General features: G+C 38.3%; 1 protein-coding gene and 1 long non-coding RNA gene across 8 annotated transcripts in view; both read left to right on the forward strand.

The window, feature by feature from the left end:
• LOC134290253 (uncharacterized) overlaps nt 1-21,033 on the forward strand; it is a 145,406-nt gene that overhangs the window by 84,632 nt on the left and 39,741 nt on the right. The window lies entirely within an intron of this gene.
• Nucleotides 12,760-21,033, forward strand: part of LOC109409544 (protein polybromo-1) — a 33,380-nt gene continuing 25,106 nt past the window's right edge. For 4 of the 7 annotated variants that reach the window (XM_062857346.1, XM_062857351.1, XM_062857350.1 and 1 more), the window contains exons 1-5: nt 12,761-13,200; nt 13,645-14,560; nt 14,820-15,046; nt 15,318-15,922; nt 15,999-16,131. In XM_062857346.1, coding sequence (XP_062713330.1) covers nt 13,084-13,200; nt 13,645-14,560; nt 14,820-15,046; nt 15,318-15,922; nt 15,999-16,131 — 1,998 coding nt within the window. In that variant the 5' untranslated portion in view covers nt 12,761-13,083. Of the gene's footprint in view, nt 13,201-13,644; nt 14,561-14,819; nt 15,047-15,317; nt 15,923-15,998; nt 16,132-21,033 lie in introns of all 7 variants that reach the window. The other 3 variants (XM_062857347.1, XM_062857349.1, XM_062857348.1) reach the window with 3 other exon arrangements.

Raw genomic sequence — 21,033 nt, forward strand, 5'->3', positions numbered from 1 at the left:
GTTCTGTAGAGACGTAGTTCTCAAAGATATTCTAGGACCTCCAAGAACTTTCGCGAGTACAGGCCTGAAAATCTACGAGCGTAATCAATTAATTGTTGCTATATTACTGATGCGGTGTAACATCCTACAGGTCCATGGAGCATATAGTTCTGAAGAGAAGTAATTTTCAAGGATATTCTAGGGCATCAAAGAACTTCCGCGAGTAGTGGCCTTAAGATGTACAAGCGTAATCGATAGATTGTAGTTACATGACTGATACGGTGTAACATCCTACATGTCCATAGAGCATAGTTCTGAAGAGATGTTGTATTCAAGGATATTCTAGGGTATCCAAGAACTTCCGCGAATAAACGCCTTAAGATCTACAAGCGTAATGGATGGATTGTAGTCACATTACTGATACGGTGCAACATCCTACAGGTCCTTAGAGCATAGTTCTGTAGAGACGTAGTTCTCAAAGATATTCTAGGACGCTTCATGGCCGAGCGGCTAGCGGTGTCAGTCGTTTAAGTGTCTCGTAAGCCTCGGAGTGTGGGTTCGATTCCCGCTCCAGTCGGGGAAAACTTTTCATCAAACGGAAAATTTTCCACTGGGCCACTGGGTGTTATATGTGTTGTCCGTTGTCTAATGTTGTAATGTTCAGTCTGTAGTGGCCAAAAGGTCGAAGACGGTGTAATTGTCTATCTTTCAACTTCCGAGAGTTCAGGCGTAATCAATTATTTTTTTCTATATTATTGATGCGGTGTAACATCCTACAGATCCATGGAGCATAGTTCTGTAGAAAAGAAACTTCCCAAATATGCTCTAGGTCATCCAAGAATTTCCGCGAATAAAGAATTCAAGATCTACAAGCGTAACAAATGGATTTTTGTTACATTACTGATACGGTGTAACATCCTACAGGTCCATGAAGCATAGCTCTGAAGAGATGTGGTTTTCAAGGTTATTCTAGGGCATCCAAGAAATTCCGCGAGGAGTGGTCTTAAGATCTACAAGCGTATTCAATCAATTGTTGTTACATTACTGATACGGTGTAAAGTCATACAGATTTATGGAACACGGAGATGTCATTTGCGAAGATGTTCTATGTCATCCAAGAACTTCCGCGAGATAAGCCTTAATATTTAAGCTTAATCAATAGTAAACTGTAGAGAACTTTTTTCCAAAGATGTTCTAGGTCATCCAGAGTTTCCACGTGTGCAGAGTTTAATATCTACTAGCGTAATTGATACGGTTTAACATCTAACAGGTCCATGGAGCATGGTTCTGCAGAGAAGTTATTTTCAAAGATGATCTAGTGCATTCAAGAACTTCTGCGAGTAAAGGCCTCAAGATCTATAAACAAAATCAATCGGTAATTGTTGCATTACTGATGCCGCGTAACATCCTATAGGTCTATGAAGCATGGTTCTGTAGAGATCTACGATCCAAAAACAATCTAGATCATCCAAGAACTTCTGCAAGTAAAAGCCTTAAGGTCTACACGTATTAAAATGAAATGTTGTTACATAACTGATGCGGTGAAACATCCTTGGCGCAAGATTCCGTTAACGTATTCTAGGTCATACAGAACTTCCGCAAGTAAAGGCCTGAATCTACTAGCGTATCTTTTTTTTATCTGTATTAACGAGATTTTTAGCCCTAGGCTAGTTCATCTCGGACCCACATTTTACTTCCCTTCCGAAGGAAGAACCCACCTTTTGTGAGTTTGTCGGGAGTGGGATTTGATCCCAGATCCTCGGCGTGATAGTCAAGTGTTGGAACCATCACACCAGGTCCGCTCCACCTACTAGCGTAATTAATCAATTGCTTTTACATTACTTATACGGTGTAACATCATACAGATTAATGGAGCACGGTTCTATAGATCAGTTATTTTCAAAGATTTTCTAGGTAATCCAAGATCTTTCGCGAGTAAAGGCCTTAAGTTCAATAAGCATAATCAATGAACTTTTGTTGCATTACTGATGCGGTGCAACGTCCTACAGGTGCATGGAAGACAGTTCTGTAGAGTCTTGATTTCCAAGAATGCTTTAAGTCTTCCAAGTACTCTTGCGTATATAGACCTTAACAAACAACTGTCGACGGTAACATCACGCTTGTGATGTATGTAATAAACGTTATTTTTCAATCACGGATTATCACTGCACGATATGCAGGCATTGGGATTAAAATTTCAAACATTTGCATTATGGTAAACAATTGGACCGCAATTCCAGATGTAGTATTGCAACAATGCATTTGGAGATTTCTCATGCGGGAAACGTTTTTTTCGGGCGAGTGATGTTTTGAGCAAAAGAAATTCGAGCGTTTATTATTCAGGTATTTGGAATTCGGACGAATAACATTCGAGTTTTGTTTCCAAAGCATCTCATTTTTGCAGTATAATGAGGTACTTATTGAGTATGTATACAGGTATACCTCGATATAGTGGACATTTCAATTCTTGAAATGTCTATAAAATCGAATTTTACATAAAATCGAAGCAAAATTTTTAATTTTATTTTTATTTAAATTTTATACCTATATGTACCAAAACATATAAAAACTGCATGGAAATTGAGTTTTCGATAAAAGGCTCGGAATTTTTGGCCTATATTAGAAATTCTCGCCTAATAACGAATAAACTACTATTTCGCTATTTTTTTATGATCGAAATCTTTTGTCCAAAACTATGTATGATTGATTTAAAAGCTAATATTTTGTGCAATAGACATACACAATAACGCTATTTGCATAAATGTCCCAAAAAATTGAAAAAAATTAAATAAATCGGAAATTTATTCAGGGATTCCTTCGAAAATATCTCTGAGGATTTATTTACCCTGGAATTTGTTTAGGGGCTGTTCATAAACCACGTAGACCAAATTTTGACCATCTCAGACCCCCCCCCCCTCGTAGACTTTCGTCCATACAAAAATTTTGAAATTTGTATGGAGCGTAGACTTTGGCCAGATCCCCCCCCCCTCCCCCCAAAAAGTCTACGTGGTTTATGAACGGTCCCTTACGAATTGTTTCATAAATTCCTCCAAGATTCCCATCTGAAATTCCTCAAGGAATTTCTTCGGAAATTTAGAGATTCGTGACAAGCACTTGATAGAGCGTGGTTACTGGTTGTGCTGTATTTGCCGAACGATATTTTTTGTGTATGAGTAGTGTAGGCTTGTGCCGCTATCTTCCTCGGTCGCCTTTTGTTGCAATTCTGAGGTGTTAAATAAAGTTAAGTGAACTCAGAAGATGGTCTCCGATTGAAACTTGCCTCATTAAATCATCATGTTACAGTTTACACAAGTTATTTCAGAGATTTTTTTTTTTTTTTGAGATATTGACCCAAGAATTATTTCAGAAATTCTTCTAGTTATTTATTCAAAAATTTCTCTAGGCATTCATTTGGAGAATCTTTTGGGGATTTCTTTAGAAAGTCTACCAAAAATTTCTTCAGAAACTTTTGTAAAATATCTTTCTGTTTTTGTTTGATGAAATTTGTCCGAGTGTTTGGCCAAAAAATCCTTTACGGATTCTTTCAAAAAATATTCCATTGATTCATTTGGAAATTTTCTTCAGAGATTTGTTTAGAAATTCTTTCTGTTCTATGAATTTCACAAAGAATTAATTCCAAGCATCTTCAATGATTTTCTTCTGAAATTCCTCCCCATTTTTTTCCAAAAAAAAAATATTTTTGAATTTGAGTAGAAATTCCTCTGATGATTCTTACAAAAATGCATTCAGAGATTCCATTAGAAATATCTTTGAACATTTATTCAAATTACTCCAGAGATTCCTTTAATAAAACTTTCAGTTATGCCTTCATAAACTATTTTTCAGAAATTTAAACTGGGGTTACTTTGGAAATTTTTCCAAGGATTTCATCAAAAATTCCGACAACAAATTCCAATTTCTACAGAAATTCAACTAGTGATTACTCCAGATGTTTCAGAAAGAGTTGTGTATGAATTTTTGTTGATACTCCTCCAGGGATTTCTTCAGAAAATCCTTCAGAGATTTACCTTTTTTCGAGACTTTTTTAGAAATTTGTCTGAAAAATACTTCGGAAATTCGGCATACTCTCAAACGGTTCCCCGAAGATTTATTTCAAAACTTTCTCCAGGGTTGGCTTTAGAAGTTGCTCCAGGAATTTTTTTTGAATCTGAATTTCTGTCAGAAAAACTTCCTGGGATTTCTCTAGAATATTCTCCAGGGACTCTTTAAAAAATATGAGATCCATTAGGGAACTTTCTGCAGGGATTCCTGTAGAAACTACCCTGGGGGTTCTTTCAGAAAATCTTCCATGGATTTTATTATAAATTCGACTAATAATTTCTTGAAAAATATCTCCAGATTTTCTTCCTGAGTTTTTTTTTATAATTTCTCCATTAATTTTAATAAACTTCCACAGATTTTTCGATAATTCTTTCATAGACCCTTGTTGAAATCCATCCTAGGATTTGTTTAAAAAATCTTTCACGAGTTCCTGAAAAAATCTTTAGAAACTGCTCATAGATTTACTTCAAAAATTCATCCAGTATATCCGAAAGAAATTCAGTCAGAATTTTTTCACAAAATCTTCTAGGGATTCCTCTAGACTTTAGAATGTCATATAGAAACTTCTCTATGAACTCCTTAAGAAAGTCTTACACGGATGGCTTCCATAAATGTTGCATGGGTTCGAAAAAACTTGCATAGATTGTTCTAGAAATTCATCTACGAATTTCTTTGAAAGAGATTCCTTCAGAATTTTTTCGAAGCATTCATCTAGAAAACCTTCCATGAAGTTTCTCAAAAGTATTCCATGAACTTTTTTTAAAATATGATTCAAATTTTGAAGAAGCTCAATGCATCAGAATCAGAAAATGAAAACTTCTTCAAAAATATCTCAGAAGATTTCAAAAAAACTGTCTCCAATGATTGCTTTTGGAATTCTACAAGAGATTATAAATGAAAATCCCAAAATTTATTCACATGCCTTTAGATATTGCTTCAAGACATTTTTCTTCCAGAAATTGCTCCAAGGATTTCTTAAGTTAGAAAGTCTTAGGGAATGCTCCAAGGATTACTCCAGAAATTTTTCTACAGATTTTGACGACTGATGTAGAGGATTGCTATGGAAAGGCTGGAAGACATTTTTACAGAGATTCCTGCAGAAATTCCCACAGAGATTTCCTCAGAAATTCCGCCGGTTATTCCTCTATATATTTTAGAAATATGTATCTCCAGGTTTTCCTCCAAGCGTACCAAGGGTTCCTCACGGTTTTTTTAATATCTCGAGAGGTTTTGTTAGTTATTCCAGCAGTAGTTTCCAGGTATTCCTTTGGGAACTTCTTCAGAAAATCCATCTATGAATTTTAAAAATAATCGTTTTTTCAGACATTCATTAAGGAATTTATTTAGAATGTTCTTCAGATTTTTAAAAATTCTTTTTGAAATTTCTTCAGTGATACTTTCGGAGATATCTTTAGATACTTGTTCAATATTACTAGAACTACTTCAGAAATTTTGGCAGGGATTTCTTCAAAAGTTGTTCCATATATTCTTTAAGAAGTTGTTCCAGCAGCTCACGAATTGCTCAAGCGGCTCCTTCAAAGATTCCTCCAGAAATTCATCCTTGGGAATGTGCACGTGAAGGGACGCTGAAATCGGGGAACCTTGACTAACTTGATCTGATTCTACCATGAGAGCACTAGAAATAATTTATCACAAATCTTGTCAGTAATCATCCGAAGCATTACAATGACCTTTTTAGGGAATTTGCTATAAGTTTTGGAATTCAATCGACAAATCTACCAAAAATATCAGGTGAGGAAGTCATAAGAATCGTTGAAAAAAGTTTGTTAGAAAACTTTGAGATCTGGCGAATCAGTTTGCATGCATCCGTCAAAAATGTTGTCATTGCTAAGGGATCTATAAAAAATATTGCCAGAAAATCACTCCATATCGCGATCATCGACAAAGCAAGGGATATTTATTTTAAAAAAAAATAAGTCAGAAAGGGAAGTATGAGATTACAGTAAATATATAGATTACAGTAAATATATAGTATGTCATGAGGTATGCATTGGCGCTAATATGGGTACTCTACAAAACAATTTATTGATATGAAGTGCTCCGCGTGTTAAAGGCTGAAAACCCCTGGTTTATAAGTCATCATGTAATAAATTGCAAGTTTTAAACTGATTCAATAGTTAAAAAAATACCTTTAAAAAAATGTACATAAAATCGAGGTAAAATGTACATAAAATCGAAGTACATAAAATCGAGGGTCCACTAAATCGAGGTATACCTGTAATCGATAAAATTAACTTATCAGTCAGCAACATTTATGTTTCCTAGCGACCAAACCCAAACAGAAATTACCCAATCATCTCTCTTTTGAATTCTTTACCAATGCGAGAACTCAAAGATAAGTCCGAAGTTGACCAAAGTTCATAGCTATCGCCGTCGCAGTTCACAAACGGTAAACCTCAAGGATGTTGCACCGCATCAGTAATGAAACAACAATTCATTGATTACGCTTAGAGATCCTAAGGGCTTTTTCACGGAAGTTCTTGGGAAACATAGAACATCTTTGGAAATTAGTTCATAACGCAACAATTCTCCGTGGACCTGTAGGATGTTGCACAGCATCAATAATATAATGACAATCCATATATTGCCCTTGTAGATCTTAAAGCCTATACTCGCGGAAGTTCTTAGAGGGCTTATAATATCTTTGGAGATTTGTTCTCTTCAGCTCAATGCTCCATGGTCTTGTAAGATCTTGCACCGTACTTACCTTACCGATCAGGCTAAAGCCGGGTGGACTCTGCTGTACATAGTAGCCGCCTCCATTCCACTCGGTCCATGGCTGTTTGTCTCCAGTTCCGCACTCTGCGTAGGGTCCGCAGATCGTCCTCCACTTGGTCGACCCACCTAGCTCGCTGCGCTCCACGTCTTCTTGTACCGGTCGGATGACTCTCGAGAACCATTTTAGTCGGGTTTCGCGGTATGGACGATGGTTAGTTCTCTCAGCAGCTGATGTAGCTCGTGGTTCATTCGCCTTCTCCAAGTCCCGTTTTCAATCTGCACTCCGCCGTAGATGGTACGCAACACCTTTCGTTCGAAAACTCCAAGGGCGCGGTGATCCTCTGCACGTAGGGTCCATGTTTCGTGCCCATAGAGGACGACCGGTCTAATCAGCGTTTTGTAGATAGTTAACTTCGTGTTACGGCGAACTTTATTCGATCGTAGAGTCCAAAGTAAGTACGATTTCCTGCCACAATGCGCCTCTGAATTTCTCTGCTGGTGTCGTTGTCGACGGTCACCAGTGAGCCCAAGTATACGAATTCTTCCCACCCCCTTATTACACCTTCCAACGCAATATTGAATAGCAAGCACGAAAGACCATCACCTTGCCGTAACCCTCTGCGAGATTCGAAGGGACTCGAGAGTGTCCCTGATACTCGAACTACGCACATCACTCGATCCATCGTCGCCTTGATCAATCGTATCAGTTTATCCGGGAATCCGTGATCTTGCACCGTATAAGTAGTGTAACAATAATCCATTGATTATGCTTGTAGATCTTAAGGCTTTTACTCATGGAAGTTCTTGGAGTATCTAGAAGATATTTGACAATTATTTCTCAACAAAACTATGCTCCCTGGACCTTAAGGACGCAATATTGTATCAGTAATGTAACAACAAACCATTGATAACGCTCGTAGATCTTCAGGTCTATACTCGCGGAAGTTCTTGGGAACTTCCATTGATTGCGCTTATAAATAATAAGGTCTTTACTTGTGGAAGTTCTTGGAGGTCCTAGTTCATCTTTGGAAATTATTTCTCTACAGAACTATGCTCCCTGGACCTGTAGGACGCTACACTGTATCAGTAGTGTGGCAACAAATCATTAAGGAGAAGATATGACGAAGCCACAGCCCGAATTTTCAAGAGCACAAATCTGAAGAACCATGTGTCGGTTTGCGCTGAAAAGTTGATCGATTGGTTACCCGCTGGTGGTTACCAATCGATCAACTTTTCAGAGCCAACCATCCAATGGTTCTCCAGATTTGTGCTTTTGAAAATTTTGGCTGTGCCTTCGTCATGTATTCACCTTAATAACGGTTGTAGTTCTTCAGGTTTTTACTCGTGGAAGTTCTTGGAGGACCTAGAACATCTATGGGAATTAGGTCCTTACAAAAAAATTGTTCATGGACCTGCAGAATGTTACAACGTATTAGAAATGTAACAACAATCCATTGATTACGCTTGTAGATCTTAAGGCCTTTACTCGTGGAGGAGGTCTTAGATCATCTTTGGAAATTATTTCTCTGAAGAACTGTGCTTCCTGGGCCTATATGACGCTACACTCTATTAGTAATGTGACAACAAACCATTGATAACGCTTGTAGATATTCAGGTCTTTACTCATGGAAGTTCTTGGAGGTCCTAGATCATCTTTGGAATCTCTCTGGACCTGTAGGACGCTGCACTACACCCGCTTCTTTTTTTTTTGCACGGGTCTTGTTTTTGCTATAACTCAGTCAACTTTTAACCGATTCTCCTGAAATTTTGTACACAGATAGTACTAATCGTGCCTACATCTGTACAAAACGTCATAAGAATCGGTTGAAAATTGGCTGAGTTATAGCAAAAACCAGACCCGTGCAAAAAAAAGAATCGGGTGTATCACTAAATATTCACGCAAAAACAGCTACGCTCAAAAATGTGTTCGGCCTGCACATTTTTAGTAAACATCCATGCCGCACATGACTGTGTTGGAAACACACATTTTTTTAAAAATTGCTCGTACGCTCACATGAGCATGTATTTTGCAATAATTTCGACATGGCAACCTCACTGGGTTTATAAACCACCTTCACTCAAAATCATTACAGGGCTTGTTCACAAATGTCATAACGCTGGAGGGGGTGGGTGGGTGTCCTTCATGGTGTTACAGCTCGAACAAAATAAAATTTTCCCCATATAAACAGTGTTACGAAAGGGTGGGTGGCTGTTGAAAGCGACCAATTTTAGCGTTATGACATTTGTGAATGAACCCAAATCGTAGTAAGTTTAAATTTTAACCGTTTTTATCATTTTGATAAATAATTTACACTAGGCGTAGTATAACAAATATACTTTTCTAAATTAAAACCTAAACTTAATCAGATTTATACTGGGTAAGTTTTCTCATTGTATTCAAAAACAAATCGGCCATGTCAGTTGTGTTATTTGCGCGTTTTTTGGTCCCCGGATAATCTACAAAAAAAAACGGAATGTTCCTGCCAGCTTTAAACCCATTAACGGATTGACGGTAAGTTGGTTTCTCATTTCCGGTTGAACAAATTTTAAGAACATTGAACTTCGTTTCAGAAACTACAATGGAATCTCTGCATCGAAATCGTATTTGTGCATGATCCGGCCTGTTCCGGTAATTTAATCCCGCAAACCAGGTTGTGGAAAGTGCGCAACCAGCGGATCCGTGCTGAAGTGTGACAATCTGGACAGCATAGTGGAAGATTTTTGGAACCGTGTGAGTACTACAGTCCGGATTCGCTGGTTGGGTCACGACTGCGCCCTGATTAGCGAATCGTGTTCGTTCGTTGGGGCAACTGACAACTGATCAAAATGCTCTAGACACACGCAAGTGACGAGCAATACGTCACGAAGCACTCGCATACTTGCGCAAACGTTCTGTATACAGGAGCTGTGATGCGACGGCGGTCAGACGTCAAACTCGTTTTGACATCTATTTTGACATTGACAGTGCTTTTTAGTTGGGTTTTGCCCCAACCAGTGAACATTCAACCATCGAGACAGCCCATCTAACGAGCTCTCAACGAGCGAATCGTCACTGTATTTCCACCGACTGTTGGTACTGTTTGCCCGTCAAGTGCCAGAATCTTATTCTGGATGGAAGTACAGGTCCATTACTCGGAGCACGATTGGATGATAGTGATGAACCAGTAAGATCGATTTTTATTTGTGCTGTTGGCCATCTCCAAGCATCTGTGTTGTTTTAAATACGAATGAATAAATTATTGGTCCTAATCTTTAATTTTGTTTTATTTTGGTTAGGTTATTACAAAAATAAAAACAAGAACAATTTCTACGCAAAATAACATTAATTCAGAGTTAAACTAGTCTAGGTATATCAATCTTATACTGGATTACGTGTAAGTCAAAGTTATACTGAGCCAGTATGATCTGCAGCTTGGGGTCAACCAGGCGAATAGTGAAATAGTGTGGGATGTATACTATTTAGTATAGATTTTTTTCTGAGTGTTCAAATACACTGAAATCAATTTCATTGTTATCTTAACGAGAAACGCATGGTTGAATTCACAAGCATAAAATTTGGTTAAATGTACCATAAAGCCAGTGAATTTGACTGGAAAATTGTTGCTTTTAAAGTATTTTTCATCGCGATTCTGTGGCAAAATTAACCACTCAGCAGTTTCAAAATACCTACTTAGCACGAGCACTTTTCATAGTATAAACTACTATCCTCGTGGTAAAAATACCAAAAAGACATAGTTCAATGATGTTACACTCTCGATTTTACCATGGCTGTAGTAGTTTTGAATATATTATATCAAGAAAATGCAACCGAAGTTATGTTGTGGACAATTTTACTGTTAAGGTTGAGATCAGGTGTTTGTTGACAGGAAAATACTTTTTTTTTGTTTTCGGAGTGAATTGTTTTAAGATAAAAATACTTTTTGTTTGAAAAACGATTGTGAAAAAAAAAACAGTGTGAAACGCTGTAATGATCGACATTTTCCCGACAAATCAGAAGGTTATTGAAGGTAAGTCAATAGTTCTTATGAAAAGAATTTCAAGTTTTTTGCCTGCTACTTTTCTGTTTTAGATGCTGATACCGAATGTTATTGGACTACGACGCCCTAAAGAATCATTATCATTGTTTCGATTCATAATTTTCAGAGCTGACCATAAGGATTTCTAGTCTCTCGCGGTAAGCTTACATTGTTCATGAAACAAGTTTGTTTATGTTTATTACTAAAGCCGTGTAATTTTCAGGATTGATTCTACTGAGCAGTTACTGAAAACTCCGGTAGTCGATCTGATTCGGAAGCGGAAGGGCTTCATTGTGCTGAATCTACAGGAGAAAACCAAAAACTGCTCGTACCAAGTACAAGCAATGTACGCAAAGTATTTTACTATTTGCTTAGAACTATTTATATTTATGTGTGTTTATAAAATAAAATAATATATAATAAAACGGTTTCATTTCAAATAAAAAATGTAGTACTGCAGAAATACAACCACGCTGCAGTAAATCTGAAGTAGTCAAAATTACTATCTTCTGTTGTATATTTAACTGATGAATAATGTACTCAATAGTAGAGACGACAACCTTTACAGCAATTCTGAAAATATGTTGTTAAAAAAATACTACATTAAATGAAATTTTCTTCTTGTAATAAACATGATGACACTTCGGTTGAAAAACGTTGGTGCGAGTCTGTTGCTTGCAACCCCCATTTTAGTAATTTCCACTATAAAGCTGGTTTCAGTGTACCGACAAATATTGATATTTTGCAAAAATGTGATCGTACACTCAGTCAAATAAACTTAAGATTTCCATAAGGTGCAACTTATGAAACGGCCTTTAAGGTGTCTTACTGCATCACTAAGTTTTCAAACGAATCATTAACTTTTTGCTTTTCAATGATTGTTTGCCTCGCATTTTTGAAGTGATAAAAAACTGTCAATTCTGCAGCAAAGCAGCAGAAAAAGTATCCTCGCAATCACTGCGAGTGAGCATATAGGATGATACTTTTTCATACGAATATTCGCTTTGGTGGCAGAGAATTATCACTTAGAAATTTTGAGGCTCATATCCAACATGGCTGCCGATGCTGATGATGCCGTAAAAAGCCTTAAATAATTCATAATGATTCGGATGAATTTCATAAGGTCGCTCTATGACGTAGAATCGTCTCACAGCTTGGCTTTTATTCAGGTTTAGCAATATGGTATTCTCAAGCGTTAGTAGCCGTGTGGATAAAACACGGGCTCGGTGATCCCGACGTTCATGGATCGAATCCAGTCTCTGCATAATTTTAGGATTTTTTTTTTGTTCTTTTCATGAGTCTATCTTATGATATTCAGGCCAAACATTTCAATAAGTCCTATCTGCATTTGAGAGGCTCTCTTTGTTCACTTTCTCTTTCAATTATTGCAATGAAATGGTACACTTTTCAACTACTTTTGCAGTACAAATCAAAAGACGATTGTTTTGACCATCGTTCAATGCAAGGAGACAATCATAATACAAATAAACAGCTGAGATATTAACGAAAGAGAGGGAAACCAAAGAGAGCCTCTCTTTTGCAGATAGGACCTTTAGACATGTTTGGCCTGAATATTTATCATATCAAGCACGATCAATTTTCATAAGGTATTCTTATGGCATCCATAAGTTTTACTTACAGCAAAATAACATAAGGTATTCTGATGAATTTCGTTAGTTTTTTTCACTGAGAGTACGAGCAATTTTAAAAATGTGTATTTCCAACACAGTCCCTGTGCGGCATGGGTGTAAACCAAAAATGAGAATTTTTATTTTAGAGAGTTTTGCTTGAATCGTTTGAATAGACTGTGTGACACTTTTTTTTAGAGTGCGTGTGCGTGGAGATGGAAATAAAAATTGAGTAAATTTCAGATAGTTTTGGCTTTTCCGCTGCAGCGTGTACCTGACAGCGCTGGCTTCGCTGTCATCACTCGTTTTGTTTTCATCGTTCGTTTCGCCGCCCGGACGAAAAGACGCTTTGTCTGACATCTTGTTTTTGGTTCGATCGGTCTGGTTCTCGTGTGGGGCAGGAAAAGTGTAAAATTTTCGTATAAAAAGTGCTTATTTACTGTGAAAAATAGTGTCAAAGTGTAAATAAAGGTAGGTGGCAGCGGAAGAAAGTGGAATTCAGTCTGGGAGTGTCGGATTTTGCCCACAAAATACGATTCTTTTTTGGGGCTGGATCGGCTGCCGTCGTCGCCAAATCGCAGAGCTGAAAAGGCGGTGGTACTAGATTAGCCAAACATCGTGTGAAGGTGTAAACAAACCGTTGGGGGTGTTCAAGAACGATGAGTAAACGTAGGCGAAGCAGTTCTATTATGGATGAGGACGACAGCGAAGACGATAGCCTACCGGAGCAGTCCCCCGTTCCGGCCGGTTCCAGGAAGAAGAAGAAGTTGGACCCGGTAAGTCAGGTGACCAGTATGACAAGGTTGCGACCATTCATTTGCTATTATCTCAGTTCAGAAGCATGCTATCGAAAAACAATGTATGGATGAATTTCTTGTAGTTTTATCTGAAAGTTTGCCGAATAACATTGGGGTCGCAAACGTATACCAAAGTCGTGAGCGAGCTGTGAAGGCAACTTTCTACAGCGTGAATGAAATTTACATTCACCGCGTGGAGAGTTGCCTTCACAGCTCGCTCACGACTTTGGTATACGTTTGCGACCCCAATGTTATTCGACAAACTTTCAGATAAAACTACAAGATTAAATTCATCCATACATTGTTTTTCGATAGCATGCTTGTGAACTGAGATAATAGCAAATGAATGTAAATCTTTGCAAATGAATGGTCGCAACCTTGCAGTATGACGAATGTTTGTACTAATCGATTTTAATTTTTTAGGCTGAAATCTGCCAACATCTGTATGATGCACTTCGCACGTTCAAGAAGGAAGATGGAACAACGTTATGTGATACCTTCATTCGTGCTCCTAAGCGACGACAGGAACCGTCCTACTATGAAGTGGTGGCCAATCCGATCGATCTGCTGAAGGTCCAACAGAAGTTGAAAACCGAAGCATACGAAGATGTAGATGACATGACGACGGATATTGAGCTGATTGTGAAGAATGCCAAGGCATTCTACAAGCCGGACACTCCGGAGTATCAGGATGCTTGTCAGTTGTTTGACGTTTTTAACACAAACAAGCAGAAGCTTATGGAAGGCATGGATCAGGAGTCGGGAGAGGCCAAACCGAGGAAGATTACTAGGCCCCGGAAGTCAACTCATAGAGATGACGATACGGACGGAGATGATCTAGATCCGTACGAAGAACTTTTTAATGCCGTTATGACGGCAACGGACGAGAACCGAGAACTACATCGGATGTTTCAGTTACTTCCTTCGAAGAAGCTCTATCCGGATTATTATGACGTAATTGATCACCCGATTGATTTGAAATGCATTGCGGTCAAAATCCAGACGAATGCTTATTCATCGCTGAATGACATGGAGAAGGATCTGCTACAAATGGTAAAAAATGCTTGCACTTTCAACGAACCGGGATCGCAGATCTACAAGGACGCAAAGAATTTGAAACGAATTTTCACGAACCGGAAGGTTGAGATCGAGACCGGACGGATGCGGAAAAGTGCCAACCGGAAGGCTCGCACTGGAACAAGCTTGAGTGCCATGGTGGCCGCTCTGAAGGAGGAAGCCGAGAGCTCCGACGACGAATTGGACGATTCCATGGACACCGAAGGAGAAGGGCCACTCTGGCAATTGTTTGACCAACTATACAACACCGCTAATACAAATGGTAATGTACAGAATTTGATGTTTCTAACTCGTAGATTTTGCGCTTCTTTCGTCAAAATTTTAAATTGAGTTATTAACTTTGGTTTTGTTTCTTTCATTTCCTTCCCCATCCTTCCATTCATTTCCTCCATGTATCATGTTCTTAATCTGTTTGAATCAAATGCACCTCCCATTTCCCTATCCCCTTCCTCAAAATCACGGTTTGTTTGTTTGGCTCGTACCTTTTTTTCCCCTCTCAACGACAACCGACAAACTTATAGATCCCAATGCTGTAGGCGCTCCGCTAGGGGAATCTCTCTGGAAGCTCCCGAATCGGCGGTTCCATCTGGAGTACTACAACATGATCAAGAAACCCATCTCGATGGGTCAGATCCGAAACAAGCTCAAGAAGGGATTGTATGCGAATGTGACCGACATGAGTGCCGATCTGTACGTGATGTTGGACAACGCCAAGAAGGCTAACCCTCCGAGCAGCAAGATTTACAAGGTGAGTGGACCTTGGGGGATTGGGATTTGAGTCTAGATCTTTTCTTCTGCGGTATTAGTGCTCTATAATAAAATTCTTCATATTTGATCAGTTCTGCTGTGATCTGCTTTGTTGGTTTTGTGCTGGTAAATGGCATCCTTAACTACCCTCAGCGTGGGTGCTGGTTCATTTCCGTCGTCACTAAGTATTTTGACTTAGTGGTTTCAAAGCCATCACATTATGAAAGTATTGACTTCAATGACAATAATTATAAACGTTTTATTAATTTTAGGACGCCGTCAAAATGCAAAAACTGCTTAATCAGAAACTGATCGACTCGGGCGATTTGGAAGAAAGTGAAGAGGAAGACGATACCGATTCGTCTTCGATCGCCACCGCCACACCAGCAAAGAAAGCAAACACCTCTCAAAAGAAGACCCCGCGCCCACGGTCGTCCATGTCCATGGTGCAGTCTCCGCCGCAATCTGCAACCAGCACCCCGATTGCCAAATCCGCCAAAGCCCAACAGTCGTTCCTGACCATGCTGCGGAAGAAACTCCTTTCGCTGCATGAATACCTTCTGCAGTACACGGTAAACGGACGTCAACCGATGGGACTGTTTATCGAGAAACCCTCGAAGAAACTGTACCCGGATTACTACCAGGTTATTCAGCATCCAATCGACATGACCACCATCGAGAACAACATCAAGACCGATCGGTATGGCGTGCTGGATGATGCCGTCGGCGACTATCGGCTGATGTTCTCCAACTGTCGCAAGTACAACGAGGAGGGCTCGATGATCTACGAGGACGCCAACGCCCTGGAGAAGGCTCTGAACGATAAGCTGAAGGAATTCTCCGGCATTAGCAAGCGGTTCAGCATGCCAAAATCGGCGTAAGTACTGGATGCTACCTTTTACCAATGGGGGTAGTCCCGTTCAAATGTTTCTAAATGTTCACCTCCATTTCAGTTCCAAACCGAAGAACAAGCTCAACACGTTGGAGTCCAAGCTGAAGCACCTGTACGACACCATCCGCGAGTACCGGGAACCGAAGGCCAACCGGCAGCTGTCGTTCATCTTCATGAAACTACCGTCGAAGAATGTAAGTACACATCCTAGCTAGTAGTACTCCCTTTAATCGTACCCATTTTTTGAAACAACGAAAAAACGCACTGGCTTTTCTCGTTTTTCTTCTTGGTTTTTCTTTTCATTCTTTCCATGTCCGGTTCCGTTGCACACCGCCCGTGTTTTGCCCGTGTTCATGTGCGTGTGCGTGTGTGTGTATGTTGGATTGGACATTGGAAAAGAACAAGGTAATTTAGTTTAGGAATAGCAATTTTAACACATTCTTCTTAATTTCTAAAACTAAACTTTGCTTGATATTGTTTGGCTGGCCCTAATGATGATGGTATAGTAGAATGCTGTGGGTTAGTGTCTTGGATGCCGAGCTTTCGCAACTGCATTGGAAATGATTCATCAGCGACAAATTGGTCAACATCTATTTTCGATTATGGTCAGTGTTGCCAGACTTGACAAATTTGTCTTTATGACACAAACACAAAATTGAACCAAATTCATGGAAACCTCAATGTACATATCGCACAAAAGTATCTTTCACGAAGTGATCGGAAATTCTATTGTCTTTTGCTTCATTACGTGATTCTGGTTAGAGCAGCATTAACCAGGAGATAGATCCAGAAATGAGCGAACGAGCATTTGCTGCGATCTGCCTGAGCTTGAAGAAGAACTCTGGTGTAAAACAAGCATTAGAAAGCATTCGAAGATAACGGTTTGATGCTTCGTTTCGGTTTGTTGGACAAACTGAAGTTCTTGAAGCTCGAAGAGATTGAATCCGTTGAAGACTATTGTGGATTTACTGGCTACTTATATTCCTACGGTTACTTAAGTAGCCGTTTTATGAAAAGAGGGACTTAAATATGAGCTTTAACATTTTTAGTGAATGCGCGAGTCCTCGTTGCCACCAGCTACTCAATGACATTCATATTTTGACAATTAAATTGACTTCAATATGAAAACAGCTACTTTGGAACGGCTATTTAAGTGACTGATGGAATACAAGTAGCCAGTGAATCCACAATATTTTGACGAACTGCGACGATATCGCAAAATCTGAGTCGGAATTCGGATTCGAGGTGTGGTTGACATCGCTTATGTTGAAAGGATAGTTTAACAGCTGTAGTAGCTGTCATTGTAGTACTCCTACTTAGTAGGAGTATTACAATCCGATGATAATGGTATGGATGGTAATCGCCGCAAGTTGATGTGTTGGTGGTTCATCGATTGTTTTCAGCGAAAACAATCGATGAACCATCAACACAAATCCGATAATAAAGGGATTGCAAACCTTGGACATTAATCTGACTGCTGACATCGTAGAGGCGAAGATGGTTCAGGATACAGGGTGGCCACCCAGTCGGAAATTTCGGGAAAACCGGGAAAAGCTCGGGAATTCGGAACCACCGGGAAAAAGTCGGGAAAACCTCGGGAATTGTTGCTAGCCACCGGGAATTTCCAAAATTCTAAAATTTGTACAGTCTCCAGAAGCATAAGTACGAGAATCTGTGGGAAATGCAGTCAACAACTGTTGAACTTAACCCTAAAAGGGATACCTGGGGTCCATTGGACCCCAGGCGCCTTTCAGAGCTCGTCTTTGATGGAACACACTCAGCGAGGTGACGAAACTGAGGCCATGAAGGTATCCCTTTTAGGGTTAATAACATAGTGGGTGAACTGGCGTAAAAACAATTCTTGGAAATTAAGTTAATCATAGTGATGTTACCTAATATCACAATTTGAACAATTTCACAAGAACATTCTGGTGGAAAGACTGGTTGAGACACATACAAATTAATATTTATAGATTCATTTGGCACTTATGCATTTCAGGATGTACATGACCCAGAAAACATCAAGCGTCCTATAAAAGTTTTATAAAACAACGAAAATATAACTTCTTTAAAAAAAAATATCCTTGTACAATCTATAGGAGAATATTTGATACAGCCCACAATGGGAAAACATAGGTTGGGGTAGGCGGGGCATTATGGACACCCTCAATATTTTGAAATATGCGAACTTTTTTGAACTTTTAATGAATAGAGAATATAGTCCATTTGTCTAAAACGTAGTTTCAGGAAATAAACATTCGAAATTAAAATTACACTTGATTTTACACGAAAAAGTTGCGTCCTCCGTTTTTTGTGCATGGAAATTATAATTTTCACACCATCTAAAATAAGATTTAGTGATTAATTTATTGCAGGTCAATTAAAACCTGATATTTCTAGAACACATGCAAGTAGTTTTGCTGTATCTACATGCTTAACATGCTTATATTTTCTTTTTTATTATATCAAAAATCAAGTTTGGAAATATCTTCTGCTGCCGGGGCAAAATGGACACTCACCTTTTTGATAGAAGCGGCAAGGGAAAAATATAACCTAAATCACAAACCAACCAAATTCTTCGATTTCAGTATATTTTCGGTTAAATGTTCACTATAGTAGACATAGGGTGAAACAAATTGGTCAAAAAACGACAGAAGTGGAAAATAGTTGTTCTAGGCACAGCTGTACATGCTGTCAAAAACGAAGCTTTATCCAAAACAGCCTGAATTTAAATTAATTGAACAAAAATGAACTACTTCGGCGTATTATTCATCCATAATAGTTGTTTTGTAATGAAATGACTTTATAGGTGTAGATAATGTACGAAATTCGTAAAAGTCTCATGGTGTCCATGTCCATTCTGCCCCGTATGCTTGAAGACGGTCATGAAAAACTAACATTTTTCAAAACATTTTTTGAAATGGATAAATCATTTTTCTTCGTGAGCATTCTTATGCAATAGATGCTAAATAGACTTTAAAAGGATCATGTATAAAAAACTAAACTTTTTTTACATCTTGCCAGGTAAAGTTGGCAAAAACCTTAGGGTGTCCATATTGCCCCGCCTACCCCTATAAAACGCGAAAAAATTCAATATCTCTGTTCAGATTGGACGGATTCAAATAAGTTTTTGACACAAACAGCAAAAATCTCTCCAGTTTCAGATAAGGACCCGAGCAAAGTCTGACAGCAATTTGAAAACAAATTTTGATGTTGTGATATTGCAAGTTATGATAACTCAGCTTGTTGTCGTTTTGGTCGTTTTAACGGTTAAAACATCAAAAATGAGAGCAAAAAAATGTTCCCGTAACAGCAAGTTGAAAACAAATCCTGCAATCAGTGATAGCAAATTGATAACTGTTTTTGCTATCAGTAAAAAAAATGGAAAAATCGTTAAATATAGGGGTTTCTCGATTGATATGGAATTCTATATGCCGTAAGATAATTACACTAATAGTATATTCTTAGAGTTATTATACAAGGTTGGCTAAGAAGTTTCGAAATACCTTAACAACTTATTTTTTATAATTGTTTGATGTGGCAGCAAAACGAAATCTTAATTTGTAATCAAATTTAGTCAAGACAATCTGATAGCAAAATGTGATATCAGTTTGCTGCTGAATACAAATCGAGCTTTCGATTTGCTATCATTTTGTTGTTAGACTCTGCTCGGGGAGGGTGTCATTCGCCGCACGATGCTGGAAATTAGGGGTCTGGTACGTTTGGCATAAGGACGTTTGGCATAAGGACGTTTGGCATAAAGGACATTTGGCATAAAGGACGTTTGGCATAAAATGATTTCAGTAAAAAGTGAACTACATACTTAACGTAAAAGACGGATAAGTATGCAAAAGAAGGATAATACATTATAATGCATTAATTTTTATGGATATAATATGCAGACAAGGATGATTTACTGGAAAGAACCATTACCGGAATCTAAATTGCTTGCATCGATGAAGAACAGCCTATATACAAAAGAAGGAACATTCCCCTTCCGAAAAAAAAAATCAAATTCATGGAAGCAAAATAACCGGAATAACCGAAAATAAGAGTTCCAATATAATGCACCAACAAGTTTGCCTTCTTTTCCTTGAAGGCTGTTCTTTAATTTTTCTCCAGAGGGAAAATATATTTCACATGGTCGGCGTTAAGTCAGAGAGGACCATGTGTCTTTTACTTAATTTCTAGAAAAACGACTTTAAAGTTTGAAACTCTATAAGTTTTGAGTTTTTCAACAAATGTTCTTGAATTTTTGCCATGAATCTTAATAACTATTCATCAAAGCATCGCTCTGTATTGGTCGCGAAAAACGTACAATAAAGCTTGAAACCGAGAAATTGCTAAGTAATTGATTGCACTTAGTCCACTCTGACTGAACGGTTATTGGAAAATCTACAATCAACTACAGTTCGCACTCAAGTTTTTACATATTTGATGAAAAAATAATGCACAAGTCGGACAACAGTTTAGGAGTGGTGTATAATGTGAGCAGGAAGTTTGAAATTTGATATTTCTGTCATTACACTGATGATTACCATTTTCAATTTTTATATTCAGTCAGAGTGGACCAAGTACAACAGTTCAATATCACGAAGGGTAATCAATTATTGAGCTATTTAAGAATTCTTAACTTGAACATTTAATAGCCAACAACTTTTGAACGTATTTTCACAGTTCGGTACGTTTTTGAAATATTGTAGTTACACAGTTCATAATAATTTATTCAGAGGACTGGCGTTTTTCAAAAATTCGTTCAGACAGAGTGAACCAAGTACACGATTCTTAAAAAACCGGTAAAATCAATTTCTTCATGTAACGGGTATTGGCACATTTCAATATGATGCCCAACAGCTTTTAAACAAACATATTTTGATTTGGAAAGGATTACGAAGAATAAGGTAATTTCAACTATTTTTCTTAGAGACACATGGTCCACTCTGAACGCGAAATGCCACAATATGCTTCAACACGATTATCTGTAAAACACGATATTGACCATGATAAAATGGAGTTTCACGTGCTTTTTTGATCAATAATCATCAGAAAATGCGTTAGCTGCCGATGGACGCATAAATGTCCCATGTGCAAAAACA

Source organism: Aedes albopictus, chromosome 3, assembly GCF_035046485.1.
Source record: "Aedes albopictus strain Foshan chromosome 3, AalbF5, whole genome shotgun sequence".
NCBI classification, from domain to species: domain Eukaryota; kingdom Metazoa; phylum Arthropoda; class Insecta; order Diptera; family Culicidae; genus Aedes; species Aedes albopictus.